This window comes from Alligator sinensis, unplaced genomic scaffold, assembly GCF_000455745.1.
Source record: "Alligator sinensis unplaced genomic scaffold, ASM45574v1 scaffold1195_1, whole genome shotgun sequence".
Lineage (NCBI taxonomy): Eukaryota > Metazoa > Chordata > Crocodylia > Alligatoridae > Alligator > Alligator sinensis.
In genome coordinates, this window is record NW_005842322.1 from 1,369,451 (window position 1) to 1,389,316 (window position 19,866).

The 19,866-nt window shown below is 47.7% G+C and overlaps 1 protein-coding gene across 8 annotated transcripts in view; it reads right to left on the reverse strand.

Annotated features, from left to right (window-relative positions):
- ADCK1 (aarF domain containing kinase 1) overlaps nt 1–19,866 on the reverse strand; it is a 125,109-nt gene that overhangs the window by 26,293 nt on the left and 78,950 nt on the right. For 6 of the 8 annotated variants that reach the window (XR_003095215.1, XM_025209975.1, XM_025209971.1 and 3 more), the window contains 3 exons: nt 13,667–13,825; nt 8,875–9,039; nt 4,075–4,191 (listed from right to left, as the gene is read on the reverse strand). Coding sequence is in view for 7 of the 8 variants with exons in the window: in XM_025209975.1 (XP_025065760.1) it covers nt 4,075–4,191; nt 8,875–9,039; nt 13,667–13,825 (441 nt within the window). In the remaining variant the exon portion in view is untranslated. The remainder of the gene's footprint in view (nt 1–4,074; nt 4,192–8,874; nt 9,040–13,666; nt 13,826–19,866) is intronic. The other 2 variants (XM_025209973.1, XM_025209972.1) reach the window with 2 other exon arrangements.

A 19,866-nucleotide genomic window follows, 5' to 3' on the forward strand; every position in this document is an offset into this window, starting at 1 on the left:
TTTGTCCCCCATGTTCTCTTCCCTGCCATGGCAGGGGGTCGGACTAGATGATCTGCCTAGGTCCCTTCCGACCCTAGAAACTATGAAACGGAGTCGCAGATAGCGCCCCCTGGCATTGGGGCAAGAAATGGGCAGCCTCCCACCTAATTAACAGCTTAATTAGGTTATCATCAAGGCATGGCAGGTGAGAAGGTGGGCCGTTGGCCCAGAAACAGGTGGGCGGGACATTGGTAGACTGGCCCCGAGAAGCCCCCCTGTTACACTCCCTTTCTTGAAGATAGGTACCACATTGGCCTTCTTCCAATCTTCGGGAACTTCACCTGAGCGCCATATGTTCTCGAAGATCCGTGCCAGTGGCTGAGCTATAGTGCCTGCCAGCTCCTTAAGTACCCTGGGGTGTAAACTGTCTGGGCCAGATGACTTGAAAGTGTCCAGCCTCTCAAAGTGCTCCTTCACATGGTCTACACTGATGAAGGGTAACAATTCTCCCTCACCCTGGCCATCCCATACCATATTGAGCAGGGCTGTCCCTTGGGGCTAGTGAAAAACTGATGCAAAAAACCTATTAATCAGGTTGGCTTTTTCCTTGGCATCGGTTGTCAGTTGTCCCATATGTTTTACCAGGGATGCAATGTTACCCTTGCTTTTCCTCTGGCTCCTGACATATCTAAAAAAGGACTTTTTATTGTCCTTGACATTTGTAGCCAGCTGGAGTTCAGTTGCACCCTTGGCTTTCCTGGTTCACTCCCTACAGGTCAGTGCAGAATACTCCTCCTTTGAGGTGGATCCAGTCTTCCATCTTTGATAGGCCTTTCTTTTTACACACAGGAAGTCTACTAGTTCCCTGCAGAGCCAAGGGGGCTGCTGTGCTCTTTTACTGCCTTTCCTCCGAGACAGGATAGACATTGCTTGTGCTTCCAGGATTGCTCCCTTGAGGAACAACCACTCATCCTGAACTCCCCTCCCCATCAGGTCGTGGTCACCAACAAGGCTCCTGAGGTTGTCAAAGTCAGTTTTCCTGAAGTCAAGGACTTCTTCATTGCTGACTGACTTGCCAGCTTTACAATGGATGGTGAAGGTGATCAGCTCATGGTCACCGTCTCCCAACTTCCCTTCGATCATTAGGTCCCTGATTAAGTCATCCCCCATTGCCAGTACCAGGTCAAGCACCACTGTGCCTCTTGTTGGTCCACAGACTTCTTGAGTCAGATAGAGCTCATCCACACATGAGGAAGCTTTGCAGCCATTCACATTTGGCCAAGTACTCTTCCCACAAGATGTCTGGGTAGTTGAAGTCTCCCATGACAACCATGCACTGGGAGTGTGCAGCCTCAGCCAGTTCTCTGGCGAATTCCTGGTCAAGCTCTTGATCCTGGCTAGGAGGTGTGCAGTAGACTCCCACCATTGTGTCCCCTGTGACACGTTCACCATGGATTTTAACCCAGAGAGTCTCCAGTAGTCCACCCTGGGTGCCAATGTCAGCTTCCAAGGACGTGTAGCTTTCCTTGACATAGAGAGCTACACCCCCACCCCTTTTGTCCACACGATCTCTCCTTTACAAGGTATAGCCATCTATACCTGTGGCCCAGTCATAGGTGGAGCCCCACCAGGTCTCCATTATCCCTATGAGATTATAGTCATTCTTGTTTAGCAGGAGGACCAGTTCCTCCTGTTTATTCCCCAAGCTTCTGGCACTGGTGTACAGGAATGTAAGTGTCCCATTGGGGGCCCTTGCCTTCCCTACATATTGTTCTGGGGCTGGGGCAGAAGTGGGTTCCCTTAAGTGCCTTAGCCTGCTGGATTTGCAAAAGTTGCCCAGTGGGCTTGCTGTGGCAGTAGTCCCCCTATCCCCTGGCGAGCTTAGTTTAAAGCCCGGGAGAGCAAGCCAGCCAGTCTGGCTGAGAACAGCCTCCTCCCCAGCACAGTGAGGTGGAGGCCATCTCTTCTCAGCAGACCATTGCCTCTATCACCAAAGAGCAGACTATAATTGTGGAAGCTGAAGCCTTCATGATGACACCAGCGCCAGTCTTTGGTTAACTACCTCAATCCTCCTCTCCCTCCTCAGCCTATAGCCCAAAACCAGGAGGGATGAAGAGAAACACCACCTGTGCCCCCAACCCCTTAAGCCCCGTTCCCAAAGCCCCGTAGCATCTCATGACCCGGCTGGGATTGCTCAGAGCCATGTCATTCGTGCCCACATGGATAAGGAGCATAGGGTAGTGGTTGGTGGGCCGGATGAGCTTTGGGATCCTCAGCTACATCCCAGATACAGGCTCCCAGGAAGCAACAGACCTCCTGGACTAAGGGGCTGAGGTGGCAGATCACGCCCTCAGTACCCCTCAGGAGGGAGTCTCCCACGATGACCACTCTACAAGTGGCCTTAGGGAGAGCAAGGACAGTAGCTGTGGGTGAGCCTGCATTGTCTGCAGGAGCTGGCAGCTCTGCTGGGGCTGCAAGAGGTTCATACCTGTTGCAAAGCTCCAGAGGGGAGGGGACCTTGGTACAGCGGGCCTTGTGGCTGTTGACCACCTTGGTCCAACCCCCTGGCTGAACAGTATGGGAGATCCCCAAGTCCTCCCTTATCCTGGAAGGTGACTTTGGTCTACCCTCGGCCTCCAGGGGGTGAAGGCCCTGGCAGTAGGAGTCTGTCTCCCACTTGTCATCCCTGATGGCATGCAATCTCTGGCCTGCGGCCTGGAGCTCCTCTATCTGGTGCTCTAGAGACTCCAGAGTGCTCCGGAGTGCTCATAGAGCAAACCTCACAAGGGGAGGTGGCCATGCTCCCGGTCGCATGTGCCTGGAAACATGCCAGGCAGCCCTTGCAGCCAAGAGCCAGAGGCTCTGTCTGCATGGAGCCCAGAACCATGGGTTTCATCTGGGTAGAGACCTCTGAGGTGCCAGAGGTGGAGGCCTCAGACTCCAAGGGGACCCTCAGGGTGCAGCGTGTGCCCATCTGCATTGTGCCACTGGTAGTCCGGCTACTGATGGGACTACCTTCCCTAGGGCTCACTGGTAGGGCCTTGGGCCCTCCTGCTTACCCTCCTGGATGGCTTACTCTTCCCTGTGGAAACACCTGCAACTTTGCAGATGGATCTGGGGCTCAAGGACTGGACTCTTAAGCAACCTCCAGGCCCATCAATGAGCCCTGGTAGGGATCATCCTTGAACTGAGGGATTGCTGATGACCAACTTTATACCTCACACAGGAATTACTCAACCACCACTGAAATGCAGCCACCTCTGGGATGAAATATGGCTGCTGTCTGACCGAGTACAGAAACATTACATACCAATTTAGGAAAGAAAACAAAGGAAAACAATACCCAATAGCAACTACATAGAAGGACAGGGCAGGAGCTTAAGGAAAGCAGAATATAAGCTCCGTAGCTGGAATGTGGGTCAGCAAACTGAGGTTGACATTATGACTTTTTCAAATTAATTAATAACCAGAGTCAGTTATAATCTCTGTTTTATTTCTCTTTCAAAGATAGTGCCAATTGCTACACAGGGACTCTAAAATCTTGTTAGGGATGGAAGTGAAACTCCCATTAATGTTGGGATTTTAGATCTAAGTGACACTTTGCTAAAGCACACAGCTAAAATCCTGACAAAACACAAAGGAAAGAGAGAGGCGTCTACAAAATGTCCAGAGCTGACACTGTTTCCAGAATAAAAGGAACTGCAATCATGGAAAAAACTAGGGGTACATTTAGCATCTGAGCATTATGATCAGCCCTGCTTCCTACAGCAGACCACCCCAGGTACTGGAGAAGATGTGAACTCCCTTTGTTCAATCCATGCACCTCAACATCCTGCAGGGTATGTGAGCTGGAGAGAACCTTCCTGACCCCTCCTTCCATCTGTTGTCTTTCTCTTTTAGAGGCATCACTGCAGATGTTCTCTCTCTCTCTGTGTGTGAGTGTGAGTGTGTGTGAGAGAGAGAGAGAGAGACGCATCATTTTTGGCTTTTCATGAACTAGCAACCTTAGTGCCACAATGTCTATTATCATCACCATTCCCATCTCTCTACAACACCCTCAGTGCCCAACTTCAGAGATGGGTAGGAAGATGTTACCTCATTAACATCAATGCCATTCCTCTCCATGTAGGCCCTATCATTCACCTGCCCACCTTCCATGAATTCCATGAAGAGGACACGCCTTGTTGACAACTCCCAGAAGATCCTGGGGACCTGTCATAGGACAAAAAGGAATGTTAGGCCAAACCAATGGATGATGGCAGGGAGCAGGGGTGGCATGCACCATGCAAGACAGGAGTGTCAAACTTATCTGGTGCCATGGGCCAAATGAGTGCCACAGGACCAGTCCATGGGCCAGATGAACAGTGTATTGCTGGCCCTGTGGGCTGGATCCAGCACATGTAGTGCTCACTCTGGCCAGTCTGGGACTGTACTGCACACAAACCCACGTGAGGCTAGTCTGGGACTTACATAGTGCCCATTGCAACCAGCCCAGGACTTAAAATGCACACAAAGCTTGCCCTGGAATGGCCAGGGGGATACCACATGCAGTACAGGTCCTGAACCAGCTGGGGCAGGCACCATATACCGCATGTGTCCCATACCAGGTGTGGTGGGCACTGCATATGGTGCGTGCCCTGAGCCAGCTGGAATTAGTGCCACGTGTGGTACATGTCCTGAACCCTGTGCATGGGGCTGGTCTGGCACATGCCATGTGTAGCATGTGGGTCAACTCCAGGGGCAGCACTTCAGGTTGGATGATAGGGCTTCATGGGCCATATCCAGCTCACAGATTATATCCTTGACACCCCTGATGCAGAAAAAGAGATTCGAAGGAATTTCCCAGCAGAGGTAAAAAGGAGCCTGTATTTTCTTCCTGCTCAAAACAAGGGAGGCCACCAAATCCACCCACATGGCTGCCTCTTTCCTTAGCTGCTTTAGCTACTTTTATCACTGGTGAAAAGTACTGAAGGCAGTCATTCCCCACATGGGACAGTGATAACCTGGGCAGAGGCCATGCATAGAGATACAGTTCCAGGCACCTTAGGACATACTGTAGCAGAGTGCTCTTAGCAGCATCTGTCAAGTCCACATTTAACATCCAAAGCTGCAAGGTGCTGACATCCACTGATGTCAATGGACATTGTTAAATTCTCAGACCCTCTCAAAAGCTGGTCATATTACCTACCGCACTTCACTAAGTCACCTGGTCAGTTAACTCGAGCAGGAACCAAGCCTCTTTTTGGTTGTGCAGAGCTGTGCAAGTCTGCGTTATGGCCATGATAAATAATCACATCATAATTTGTATCTCAGCAGTGCTCTCTGGAACACAAATGTAACCAGGCTGACAAGCCTCTCACACAGCCATCAGCAACTGAACAGGGAGTAAAATCAAGCATCACAAATAAGGGGTTTGTCACAGAAACCCTGGGAGACCCTTAAGTATCTTGTTACAAATGTGACACTCTTACAAGTGTAAAATACCAACGCGCTTTCTGTTCATTCTGCGGCAAATCAGTCTGAGTGAGATGCAAGGAAGCTGAGTAACTGGCCTCAGTTTTATACGGTGAGTCAGTGACTCAGTAAATAAGGAGTCTTAAACTAGTGTATCCTTCCTTTCAAAAAACTACCAGCTAGTGCTTCTGCCAAATTATTTGCAGGCTGAAATTCCCACAGGTACTAGATCTGCTAGTGATCCTTTTGGGAAGAAGTTTGCATGCATTACAGAACCCCTTGGTAGCAAAGATAAGCAGTAGCCTCCTTAGCTGTCCCAGGGTGTTTGCTGTATCGTTTGCAGCGGACTCACCAACTCCCCTATTGCAAAGCAAGGGCCCTGATTTCAGAGCCTGGGAGAGGAAAGAATTCCTAGCCACTCGTATGACTGTGGTCAAGGAACTGGCTCAGCACAGTTCCTAAGAAGGCTGCACTTGTTTTGTAACTTCAGTTCCTGAGGGGCAACGTGCAGTAGAAGTACTTCAGCCCTCACCAGGAACCCACTGCAAATGCAGTTCTCAGCTCCCTCACAGCAACAGATGCCTCTCTATCATGACCCACAGCTTCCTGTTATTCTAACCCTAGGCCCAACATTCTTGCGAAGTCCCTTGATCTGGTTCTGTAATGTGCCTGCTATCCTAGGACAGGGCCTCTGCCCAGTGCAATTCTAATGCCCCTGCATCCTACTGTACAACCACTCCCTATATGTTTCATGCTACCTGTATAGTCCACTAGGAAAGGCAAGTGCATTTACTTTCAATCCACTCCCCATCCCTGAGTCCATCTGGATTTTTATTATTTTGAAACTTGGCAGGAGATTAAAAGACCCAGAGCCCCTCCACACAGACTTCAAAACTAACAAACCCCACAATGTTCTCCCCAGCCTCTGCACATCAGCTCCTAAACCCACTGATCCCAGTAGCCTTAGATCACTTCAACCTGGCCCTGACATTCATCCCCATCTCAGGATTTACAGGGGCAGGTTATAGGGCTTATTAAGCCCTGTACAAGCACTCAGAGACAACTCCCTCGCCAAGAGTCAAATTCTTTGGCGAATTTTTAATTACTCACAGATGTTTGGCTGTAATGCCAGTGCATGAAAACAATTTATCTCTGGTTTTAAAAGCTCAACTGGGTTCACAGCACAAAATCCACTTCCCAGCTTTGCTGCGTGTTTAGGAAAATTAATGATATAGAAGCCCAATTCTTCTGTTGCCTTTGGGGTGATGAACACGTCTCAGAATTGGCAGGTCAGACAGGAGGATCCATTATTTAGCCATCTCAAAGCCATTTGTTATTGTTACACATATCGATATCATGACGGCTCTTTAACCTAGCAAGGACGTGATTGGCTGTCTCCATGGGGATTTACTTCACAGTATCCTGGTTACAGCAGCAACGGACACAGCTCTCCAAGGTGCATCCCTTTTGATAAGCAACCACTAGCAGATTCATCAGCCTTTGGCCTCCTGCTGCCCTGATAGTCAGGCGGGTCATAACTGTTTGTATTTACGGAAGGGCGGATCCATGGTGCCATTGAGTTCCAAAGGACTATCCCATGACCAGAGCTGAAAGATAAGTGACCATAACACTGGCCAAGAGGAGGCAGAAAGGAGACAAGATTTATGAAATCTGATGAAAAATCATACAGCCTCAGACATCCATTATTTTCACCTTAGGATTTTTGTACAAATAGGAGGTGAAAGTGTCATGCCGATGTGCGCATCCTTATGCATGTCTGTAACCAAGTGCAAGTGCACTTGTCTGTAGCACTGGCGTGTATGTAAATGCATTTGCGTGTCACTGATTACATGCAGCTTAGTGTGTTTGTGATGGGAGGGGTACGCACATCTGTGTGCATGGTTTAGTGGGTCCATAGGAAACTAGTTCACATCTGGGAGTATTTCACTGGAAGAACCCCATGCATGTGTCTGGAGTGCCTATATAGTGATGTGTTGGAGAGAACTATGGGTGTATATGGGTAAGCATGTCAGTGTTGGGGGAGAAGTATGTGATGTCTGTCTATCTGTATGTAAGGTGACCCGGCTGGGTGCACAGGAAAGCTGTGCGTTTGCCATTGGATGCTCACACATACAAGTTTTGCATGTCTGTGTATCAGGTGAAGAAGGTATTTGTATGCGGGGGTTTCAGAGAAAATGCCCTTCCTCCTACCATGATATGTATGAGCTCCCTCACCGAATATGGTTGACTTCATTAGCTTCAGTCCAGCTCTTCTGCTTTATCTCCATTTCTTCCTCTTGCTTCTGAGGAAACCCAGAAAAGAAGCCACCTGGCCACTCAGCAGCTAATGGCTAATGCACACAGCTCATGGCAATGCAAGGACCTGATGGAATCCCTCTCTCTGACTCTGCTAACTGTGTAACAGGATAGCAAGCCAAGTACCCTCACACCACTAGTTCTGATCTAGCAGAGGGTGACCCTGCTAGAAAGTTGTTATTCTCTGCCAGCTGGTGAGTGGCTTACAGTATAGAAACGAGTCAGGGTGGACAGGGAGGTGGGTTTCAGCTCAGTCCCTGGACAGTCTCAGCAGAGGCCTAGGACTAGATGGCACATGGAGACTAAACTTCTTTTTCATTCCACCTCTTTTCTCCAGGTCACAGATGAGGCAAATTTATAGACCTAGACCAGTGGTGCTCAACCTTTTGGCCAAGAGGCCAAACAGGCAGTGCCTAGTACCTCTGTGGGCCAGATCCAGCCAGTAGACTCAATCCAGTGCTCAGGGCAGGTACAGCAAGGCCCCATCCAGCTGCACAGAGTGGGGCAGGGCAGCCCAAACTTGATCCAGACATGTGAGGAAAGGGGCTTGCACTGGCCCGTTGCACTGGCCCTGAACCAGCTCCACAGGGGGAGAAGGCATAGCCCAACCCCACGGGAGGGCAGGAGGAAAAGAGCCAGCCCTATGCAGGTAGAAGGGGGCGTGCCCCACGGGAGGAAAAGGGCATGGACTGGCCCTAACCTGGCTGAGCAGAGGGAAGGGGGTGTGGCAACCTGACCATGCTGGGAGAGTGTCATGGTCTGGCTCCAACTCACCATGCGGGGCTTGAGATTTTGGCAGCAGGAAGTTATGGCAGTATTAACTAACACTACCCCCCACCACCACCACATTTCCTGACCCTTGGGGAGCCCCACAGGCCATATTTGGCCTACGGGCTGGAGGTTGAGCACGCTGGCCTAGACTGTCCCTGATCTCAGGGGAAAAAAAAGAGGGTTTTTGCTTCCAGGGCTACTGATTCAGCACCACCATTGGTATTATATTCACTTTACTACATGAGATATTTTTCTGCAGATCATCATCCTCGCATCAAGCTTCTGTGCCATTGCTCGCTCCTACCCATACATACATACACACACACACACACGGACATGCCTGCAGCTTCCTACCTTCAGGAAGTCAAAATGTTTGAGCATGTGAGCCACCTGTTCGGCATTGCCATTCCTGCCTTCATTGAGGAAATCTAGCTCTAGAGGCAAATTCTTCTTAGCTTCTTCCACCAGCCACATGAACTCGAAGTCTGGGAAAATCTGCTTCACAATCAGGAGGAGAACCTAAAGTCAAGGAAAGAGTTGATCAGCTGCATCATAGCTCCTGAACCACTCTTCAGGTGTGGCTATAATGCTATGCAGCAATTTCCAGTCCTCACAAGTTGACCCAGCCCATTTCTTCTCCAATTAACAGCCCCTTCCTCCTACCTGAGGCTAAGTACAAGAACAGAAGAGCCATACTGGCCAGGCCCAGCAGACCCAGTATCTTGGTTCTGACAGTACTATAACAGATGTTTTAGAGGAAGAGTATAAGAAACACATGTAGAGTAATCTATCCTATTATATCCTTCTAGTCACAAGCAGTCATGGGCTTAGAGATGTCCTGAGGTTGAGGTACCATGCCTGACAGTAATATTCAATAACACCTGGTAGAACTAAGGTCAATAAATTCATCTATTCCCTTTTGGAATCCAGTTATGCTACTGGTCTCTACGATATCCTATGGCAATGAGTTCCACGGTTTAATTATTTATTGTATAAAAAGTACTTCCTTTTTTTAATTTTAAAATTTACCACCTGCATTGAGACAGCAAATAACAGCTCCCCCCTTCACTTCTTCCATATCACTCACAATTGCATAGACCTCTATCTCACATACCCTCAGCCACCTCTTGTCTGAGCTATGGAGTCTTTATCTTTTCAGCCATTTTATACCCTTATCATCTTTGCTTCCTTTCTCCATCCCTTTTCTAGTTTTAATGCATCTTTTCTGAGATGGGGTGACCAGAACTGTATGCAGTACAAGTCAGAGAGTGAATCCCAGAACTTAAATGGCATCTCCTCACACACCAACCCTGAGTGCATTCACTACTGACCCCCAATCTGCCCTTGTCATCCTCAGGAAGATCTTATTTTGAAGGGACCAGCTCAAGTCCCATAATTCTAAAAATACCCTTAAAGCTAATGCATTATCAGGCTGCAAACTAGAGATGCAGTGGTTTATTTCTGGAATACAAGGTCTTGCCTGCTACATCCCCATTAGCTCTGACCAGTATGTGGTCTGTGATATTGGAGCAGAACTGCACTGAAGGGAAATGGTGGGAGTCCCATCACCTGGAGCACTTGAAACTCAGCAAAGCAAGGCCCTGAAGGAAAGGCTGTGTAGTGTAATTGCACTGGCTTCTGAAGTGGACAGGCTAAGTGACCCATAAGGTCATTTCTGAATCTCTAATTCTTGCAGTTTGATGAGTCACTGTTCAGTTTCATTTTAATGGGCTTCAGTTAATGTCGAACAGAAAGCTCCAAAATAAGGCCTGTCACCTTTATATTACTCCTTACACTGCTAAGCAAGAACTTTGCTGACACAGGAAAATGCTGCTGGACAGTTCAGAAATGAAGGCCAGTTTTAGCTACAGGTACTAATCTATAGCTCTTTTAAAAAACCAAAAAAACCCACAAGGGTTTGGTAACCAGCAGCCCCAAGATCACAGTCAGAGCCACCTCAGCGATCCTAAGGTTTGCACTTTTTTTCAGCTTTGAGCTGAACACTGCAATGCCAACTAAGGAAGCTGGCTACCCAGGTGCCCTTAAAATGACTAGCAGCTGGGCATCAAATTCCCTAAGTGACCTTGAAACCCCCAGTCTAATAGTATACAGGAACTTTTGTTTACAGGAATGTTTAATAAAAAATGAGACCACAAAAAGGGAATCCAAAAAGACATGTGATGGACAGCCTATGTTAGAGACAATCCAGCGTGGCCCTGAAATTCCATTTGGTGACATAATTCAGCAAAGAACTCTTATTTACATTCCGTTAAGGGACAATGACACCCTAAAACTCAAGCAGACAGCCATATCCTCAGCCAGTGTAAATCACCAGAGCTTCACTGACTTCAATGGCCAAGACCCAATTTACCTGAGCTAAGGATCTGGATGACGTCTTTAAAATAATCATTCCCTAAAGCTCCATAAGAATCATAAAATAGTGGAGAGTAGAGGAATTGAATTGAATTCACTTTCCCCTCCACAAAGAACTGGAATAGGAAAACAGGCTCATCTGTGTAAGTTTCTAGAGCATTTCACTTCGTGGCTCAGCACTGTTGAGTCAGGACTTCCTGGACATGAGTGGGAATGTTTGAAGCACACATAGAAACACAGGTATCGTGTAATACAAAAATAAAGTCATAAACTGCTACTGCTCCTTCTCAACTGTGTGAAAACATTTATTCCCCACCCCCATCTCAATTTCTCTTATTTAAATGTCAATCCTAAGCCCAGCATCCCTTTAAAAATGTAATCACCAGGTTCCAGCTACTATTGAATGATTTTCTCCTGTTATGTCTGGAGGCATAAATCCTTTCAAATTTATGTCACTCAAATGAAATGGAACCAGCGATCTTCATGACCATATGCACAAACTTCCCAGGACTGCAGGATTATTGCATTGGGGGTTGTTATCAGGACATTGATACATTGCTTTCTACTTTTCTAAATAATGCTTTGAGTTTATTTAATGACTAAAACATTAGCAGGGACATACTGAATAGCAATTTGATTTGTCCCTTTTTGGAACCCGTTTAGAGTATTGTCCTGAAATAGGGATGGATGTATGGCAAGCAGTGTATTCTCTCTGCAGATTTATTGGGTAGAGTCCTGATTTTTAGAGTCTCCGCTCTGATACCATGGAACCTACAAATAAATGCAGTGAAGTTGGGAATTTTCCATGTAGCTTTTCTCATTCAGATTTTTCCCAAGTATAAAAGACTGTGTCAATCAATATTTAAATGTAATCTCTTACCTACTTGCAAAGTCTGCATAATTCTTAAAGGGCCAGACATGTAAATCTAAAAAGAATCCCCAAAAAAACAGCATGCACAAGTGACCCTACAATAATAAGTCAATATGTGCAAACCCAGCACCCACAAGAAACCCTTCAAAACTAAGGCAGGACACAGCATTCATGAGCAACCCTACTACAACATTACAGCATGTACGTAACAGATGTTTGCTAGTATCCCTACTACAACAAACCAGAGCCTAGGAAAAGGAAGGAAAAATAATACACAGCAAGAAGATAGATTGTTTTAGCTTCAAGCTTCCCAAGAGAATTTATCTAAAAATGGAGAAGAAAGAATCATTGTAAAATTACTTGCTTAAATATCTCTTAAAAGAATAACAAGCAAATAGAAATCCAAGCCAGAGATTTACAGCTACACACTAGACCAGGGGTTCGGCAAAACGCGGCCCGGGGGCCAGACGCGGTCCGCCAGGCCATTCTATCTGGCTTGTGGGGCCCTTAAAAAATTTTTAAAATTAATATGCATCTGCCCTGGGCTGCCTGTCATGAGGCCCTCGATGGCTTGCCAAAACTCAGTAAGCGGCCCTCTGCCCAAAATAACTGCCCGCCCCTGCACTAGACTCTGCCAATAACACTACGTGAAAAGAGAGAAAATGCCTTAGGTCTCTGGGCCCTGGCTCCTTCATAGATGATTCTCTTCTTGTCCTAGTTCCTACTTCTTCATCTTCCTTGTTCTTCCACCTTCCTTGAGTCTATTCAGTCTCTGTTATGTGGTCCTCAGCTTAAGTGAAAAATACCATGACTCGCCTAGTAACCTTTGTGCAGCTCACTGCATACAAAGACCAGTGCAAACAGAGAGATGGTACAATTAGACAATAGGGGGTAAGTTTTCCATGTAATTTTTACAGCCCTGATTGTAAGGAAACCTGCAGGCCAAGCTGATCTGATCCCACAAGGGGCACTAACCTTCTCCTTGCACTTTAGCTACAGCAACTCTCTGCTTCTCAGCCTCCCAGGTCCTTGCTCCTTTAGGCTCTTGCCTACGCAGGAGGCCACAGGCACACTGGAAAACACAACCTCTTCAGCCCCACTCAGATAAGTCCATCACTCCCCACAGGTATCAGAATACAATCACTATGTATCCTCTTGGAGTCCCAAAGTTAACCAGAGTTTGACCAGCATAAAGACTTCAGGATTTGGCCCCTGGTTTCTGAAACCCTTTACGACATGTTCCTAAACTAAGAGTTGTGATTTCAAGTGGAGTCTTGGCAGCTCTATGGAGCCCTAATTTCCCTGAATCCACAATTACCCCATTTGCCCTCAATTAACTGGGAGCTTCGTTTTATCATGTCGCTATTGTAGCTTTCCTGCACCCTAAATACTCTGAGGTAAATAAAAGCTAAATTTAGCCCTGTTTTGTCCAGAGGTAAGCTGTGCCTCAATTAAGTCTTTACAGGTAAGTAGTTGAGTGCACAAGAGCAGTTGTCACAGACCACATGAGCTGTGGTAATGCCCAGCCCCTACTAACTGTTAGCACATAACTGGTTACCATTGGTCTGTAAGTTCTGCCCCCTATTATTTAAGGGCACTAGACTTTCTCCCTCCACCTTCCTTCTTTCCCTCCTCTCTGCTCATCCAGCACTAGGGTCCAATCTCTCCATCCAAGCAATCTCTGCTTTGCTGCAGCCCTCATTGATTTTTGTTTTATTTTTGCAAACCTCTAACCACAACATTTATCTCTGTAGAGCATTTCAGGAGAACGAACCCAAGTCAGTATCCCAGACCCACCTGGGTATCAGTGTTGTTATGCCTGCAAATACCACAAGCAAATTTGGCCCACCTACTTTGCATGGGAAGTGCTCTATAAGTCAAAGGTGCACTGCCTTGTTTTACCTCCATCAGCAAAATATCCTTGGAGCTTTGAGCCTGAACCTTTGGGTGCTGGACTTTCACTGCTACTGTCCTCCCATCCTGCAGCACTGCCTTATGGACCTGGGCCAGGGATGCTGCTCCCAATGGAGTGTCCTCAAAACTCACAAACAGCTCTTTAATCTGCCAGGAGAAAAGAAAAAGAAGTTGCAAGATTCACTAAGACAGTATCACCAGGAAACCTCCCAGAGACTGAAGCCCTCTGTCCAGAGAACAGGAACAGCAGGGGCAAAGATTGTGCAAGCTTCTCCCTTCCAGTGCACCCCTGGGCCTCACCCCTGACCTGGGGGGACTCCACTAAAGCCTATTTAGTCCTTGACCTCTTTGAGGAGACTGCCAAGGCCAGGGATGGGGACAATTATGAGATGGACATCTGTGCCACTAGGACTTGAACTGGCAGGTGTCTGTCCATTTCACACAAGACAGAACAGCCAAAAGGTAGTAGTAATGGCTTTCAGCACTAGCGATCCCACTGCCAGAGCTTCTGCTGTACCAAGCACAGGGGCATGAGTTACATTGGGCACAGAAGCTGATTTTCTTTCTCTTTACATATAATTCTATATTTTTATTTAATATTACACATCATATCATCACATCCTGAATACTTGACAGCACATATTCCTCTGGTGCTTACATTAAAGGAGCAATATCATCCAGCTAACATGGTTAAAGCTGGCTATGTCAGCATGCGTTATGAATTTGTGGCTGAGGGCTAGATCAGCCAGTGGGTTATTGAACTACTGTTTGCATCTCTATAGACCTGCGTTTCAAAATCTTTTTAATGTAATGGACGATTCCTTGGAGGGCTTTTGCTCACTCACAAAATTAAGATGACTGACAGTTTCAACTCAGGAAAGGCCCACAACTGGGGATGGCAGAGCATTTTGAGAGACAGAATGGGGGGAGGGAGCAGGGGAGGATTAGCAGCACTGTGTCTGAGGCCTAGGACAGCAGAATGGGATGCAAGTTAGGAATAAGTTTTGTGGGGGTGGGGGCAGGGTGGTGGGAAACCCAAGTGGGCAACAAGGTACTGTCTTGGTTCAGGAGTTAAAGGCACAAGCAGAGCTGGGAAAGGAGCATTTGCCCAGCCCTCCCCTCCAGCATGCTCAGCTCTCGCTAACACGAACAGTTGAAGAGCATGTAATTTATGCAAAAGAAAAAGAGTGCCAGTGCATTTTTATAACCTGCTTTTTAAAAGGTAATTAAAGAGGGGAGCTGCAGCGAGCTAGTAATTAAATATGAATAAAGCCCTTCCAAATGGAGCCTTCATGCAAAGTGTTAAACGGGTGTTCTTTATGCTGATGGCAAGAGGGAAAAGAACACTATCCCAGGAGCAGCCTGTTCCTTGACGCAGCTGCTGAGAAAAGCACTCCCCACTCTTTTCTTTCATGACCCCTTCCCCTTCCCCCACCACCTCTTCTACACAACCATTACTAGAAACAAACTGGAGCATTTGCAGCAATTATATTGAAATGGAGCCTCTGCTGCCTTCAGTGATTCAGTAGGAAGCCACCTTTTATTTATTTATTTTATTCCATTTGGTCCTTGCGGCAAAATCAATTAAGTAAAACAACTGCATTTAAAAACGACTAGTTATGTGTTTTTTAATTACAGTGGGCCAATGATTCAAACCTATCGACATTCCTGTCTGGAGAAAGAAAAAATCAAGTTTCTTTTTCCTTCTTCCTTTCTTCCAATTCACTAGGTTTTCAGATTCCGGCTTCAGATTATTTTAAAGAAACAAAGACTTGCGAGGGCCATCGGGTTTCTCAGGGGAAGAGGTAGCTGTGAGAGGAGGCCTTTTACTTGTACATGGAGCATATCTGTCAGATGAAGAGTGAACCTGCTGAGGAGAAAAATCTCAAGATGGCCACAAACACCCTGGTCTGGGAAGTGCCTGAGGCAAGATGGACAAAATGCAAACACACAATTTGACCTGCGCTTGATCTGACTGACTACAGAGTCATCTAGTCCAGTACTGTGCTTCCTGCTATTACATAGCATCTCAGTAGGACATATAGTCCAATACCCCACTTCCAGGCATACCAGACAAGCTCTTTGGTCAGTCTGATCAAGCAGCATAACCCAGTGGTTATAGCACAGGACAAGGAGTCGAGTGTTGAGGCATATTCACAGCTGTATGGTATAGGATAGGTTGGTAGTGGCCCCACACAGATTTTGGCGGCCCTGTGATTCTGCAGAAGGGGTGGGGAATTATTTGGGCTGGAGGGCCACTTAAGGAGCTCTGGTGAGCTGCTGAGGGCTGGGGAAAGAGGAGAGGTGCTGACCTGGTCTTGCCCCCATCATAGCTGTTTACATTGCCCAGCGCAGCAAGGGGTGGCAGGGGATGGGCCAGGGAGATGCCAATTGATCCTATCCAGCCCTGTCCACCCCACACCCACCACCAGAGGTGCCAGATGGTGTGGGAAGGTGGGGTCTCCATGGAAACCACCCCAGGACCCCTGCAGACAGGGTGCATGCAGGCAGGAGATGGGATGGGGCTGCAGGCAGGTGGGGAGTGGTATCTGGGAATGGGGCCAAGGCCAGGATCGTGGGGCAGTGACAGCACAGGGCCAGGGCCTGGGCCTGAGCCAGGGCCAGAGCCACAACCCACTCCCCACACATCCCTATGGCAGTGGGTGTGGGGCAGACAGGCTGGGGTGCCCGGGCAGCAGGGCTGGGTTTGGTGGTGGAAATACTAGCAGTGGCAGCCAGAGTGAGGGCGTGCCACCGATGTGGGGGCTGTCAGGAAACTGTGCCCGGCCACTGTGCCACCCCCACCGCATCAACTCAGCACCGCAGGCTACAGCTCTCCTTATGCCTGAGAGCCATGTGCAGAAACAGGGCAGGCTGTGCTCTGCGCCAGGTGGCACCTCCATGCTCGGGGGCAGCAGGACCAGCTACATGCACCACCGCCCAGGCTGCCCCCTGCACATTGGCCAGAGAGGGCCAAGGTGCCCACCACAGGCTAGACAGAATCACTTGGTGGGCTGGTTTCAGCCCATAGACCATATTTTGCCTACCTCTGTTCTAGAGGTTTTTGGTCTCCTGGCAGTCAGGCCAGTGTCTGTCACCAGCACCAAACACGCTCTGAAAACTGAAGTGCCAGACCAGGTTTCCTGGTAAAAATGGTTGAAGGAAAACTGCCCTGAAACAGAAGAGTCTCATTTAGAAAACAGGCTCAGTATCTACCTGAATTGCTAGAATCACCCCAAACCAAGAGTCCAAGCTAGCAGCAATGGCCAGCTGAGCCTGTATAGGTGCCCAACCAAAAAAACAACCACACATGCCCCCACAGTAAGGCAACATATTCAAGAGGTCAGGTGTAACAAAAAAAAAAATGATGGCTTCTCCAGGAGGGATGGCAAGAGGAAGAGGAGACAATAGGGTCATCCCATGAGCAGTGTGAGAACTAGATAAGGTGGTAGCACAATTAGTGCAAGGCCAAAGAACCCCTGCTCAGCAAAAAGCCCCATTCATGGTGAGAATGCCCTTTGCCAACAGGCCCAGGCCATTGCTTTCAGAGAAAGCAGTCAGCCACCCTCATCCCTGCTGCAGATCGTGCACCAGCAGATCAGCTGTTGCATGTCCCCAAGGGCAAGGGGGAATGTGTGACCAAAGGACAGCTTCTCTCTGTCATGCCTGTGCCTCTGCCCTCAATCAAAGTCTCAAGCTCCACATCAGTTTAGAGACAAAGTGATACATGCTACCAGCACTGCCAAGCAAGGAACAGGAGGCCAAGCCCTCCTTCCTTACTTCTCAGATAGAGGGGCCCAGGCTCCCATCTCATGCAAGCAACGGAACACGGCTGTAGCTGTGGAGGTAGGATGCTCACTCAACATTACCCTTTGAAGAGGGTAGGAGAGGGTGCCACAGCCATGCATCCAGCCAGCTATCTAGCAGCCATAACAAGAGTCTGGCTCAGTATTTTCAGGTTGCAAGAAGAGAGATGGAAGGTCCTGGGGCAGTCTCTTCCCCTGCACAACACAACTCATAAGGTATTTTAAGGGCCCCTAGGGTTATCTCAGACCATATCACACCCCATGACGCCATGCCAAACCAGCAGATGCCATTTGTGACTTCAGCAGTATTTGTGGGAACTCCATGGGCAGAAACTATAGAACAGTTTCCAAGAAGGTTTAGCAGTCAGAAGGAAAACCTCATGGCCAGATCATCAAACAAGACAGATCCCCAATTACATGCCCTACTACTACAGCTGCCCAGATAAATGGGATCCGTGCACGTGTTGGAGCCTCTAATTAGTCCTCTGCTTATTCAGTTACCCATCAGGAGCACACTCTCCCGACAACTGCACGTGCTGTTACACTTCCTTGGATAAAAAAGCAATGCTGAACGTTTGATCCTTAAGAATGAGGCTCATTTATTTTAAAACATGCAAGATCTTTTCATGATTGCTGCATTAGTATTCCAGCCACAGGGAGGTGGGCTTAAAGGCTCCTCCAGAATTTAGCTATCTGGTTGCTTACTATGTATTATTTGTAGTGAGGTGATACCCAGGTAAAGTTGGACCCTCAGTGTGCTGGGTGCTGTACAAGCACATAGTAAAAAGACAATCCTTTTCCCAAAGAAGTTACAGACTAGATAGACAGAGAGATGGGCAAGAACTATCAGCACTGCAGTATTACAGGTGGGAAATGGAAGCACAAAGACAGTGGAGGGAAATTTTTACAAGTGCTTTAGCAATTTATCAGCTTAAATCTAATTTCTAGAAATGACTTGCTCAGGAGCCTGAGTCTCATTGAAAGTCAACAGGACCAAGCCCCTTTTGCAAAGGTTATGTTACAAGATTTGCCTAGGGTCACACAAGGAGACTGTAGCAGAGCCAGGAATTAAACCCAGATCTCCTGACTCCACATTCACAGAATCATAGAAAATTAGGGTTGGAAGGGACCTCCACCCCACTACTCAAAGCAGGACCAACCCCAACTAGATCATTTCAACCAAGGCTTTGTCTAGCCAGGTCTTAAAAACCTCCAAGGATAGAGACTCCACAACCTCTCTGGGTAATCTGTTCCAGTGCTTTAGCACCCTCCCAGTGGGCACGTTTTTCCTAATATCTAACCTAAACTCCCCTTGCTGTAACTTGAGACCATTGCTCCTTGTTCTGTTATCTGCCATGACTGAGGACAGTCCAGCTCCATCCTCTTTGGAACTACCCTTCAGGTAGTTGAAGGCTGCTACTAAATTCCCTCTCAATCTTCTCTTCTCTGGATTAAATAAACCCAGTTCCCTCAGACACTCCTCAGAAGTCATATAGGCCCCTAACCATTTTCATTGCCCTCCACTAGACTCTCCAATTTGTCCACATCCTTTCTGTAGTGGGGGGCCCAAAACTGGACACAATACTTCAGATGTGGCCTCATCAGTGCCGAATAGAGAGGAAGACTCACTTGCCTCAATCTGCTGACAATGCTCCTATTAATGCAGCCCAGTATGCCATTCACCTTCTTTGCAACAAGGGCACATTGTTGGCTCATACTCAGCTTACTGTCCACTGTAACCCCCAGATCCTTTTGTGCAGAGCTGCTACTTAGCCAGTTAGCCCCCAGCCTGTACTGGTGCATGTTCCATCCTAAATCCAGGCCTTTGCACTTCTCCTTATTGAACTTCATGAGATTTCTTTTGGTTCAATTCTCAACTTCTCTAGATCTTTCTAAATCCTAGCCCTACCCTCCAGTGTATCTACTACTCCTCCCAGCTTGGTGTCATCTGCAAATTTGCTGAGGGTGCACTCTATCCCACCTTCCAGGTCACTGGTGAAAGTATTGAACAAAACTGGCCCCAGGACATGACCTTAGGAGCACTCCACTTGATATCAGCTGCCAGACTTCGACCCAGTGGCTACTACCCTCTGAGCCCAATTAGCCAGCCAGTTTTCTATCCAATTTACAGTCCATTCATCCCACCTGTCCTTCCTTAGCTTGCTTGTGAGAATGCTGTGGGAGACTGTATCAAAACCCATGCTAAAAATCAAGGTACATCACATCCACCAGTTTCCCGGCATCCACAGAGCCAGTCATCTAATTATAGAAGGCAATCAGGTGGTCAAGGCATGACTTGCCCTTGGTGAACCCATGCTGACTGCTCCTAATCACCTTCTCCTCCAAGAACTTAGAAATAGATTCCTTGAGGACCTGGTCCAT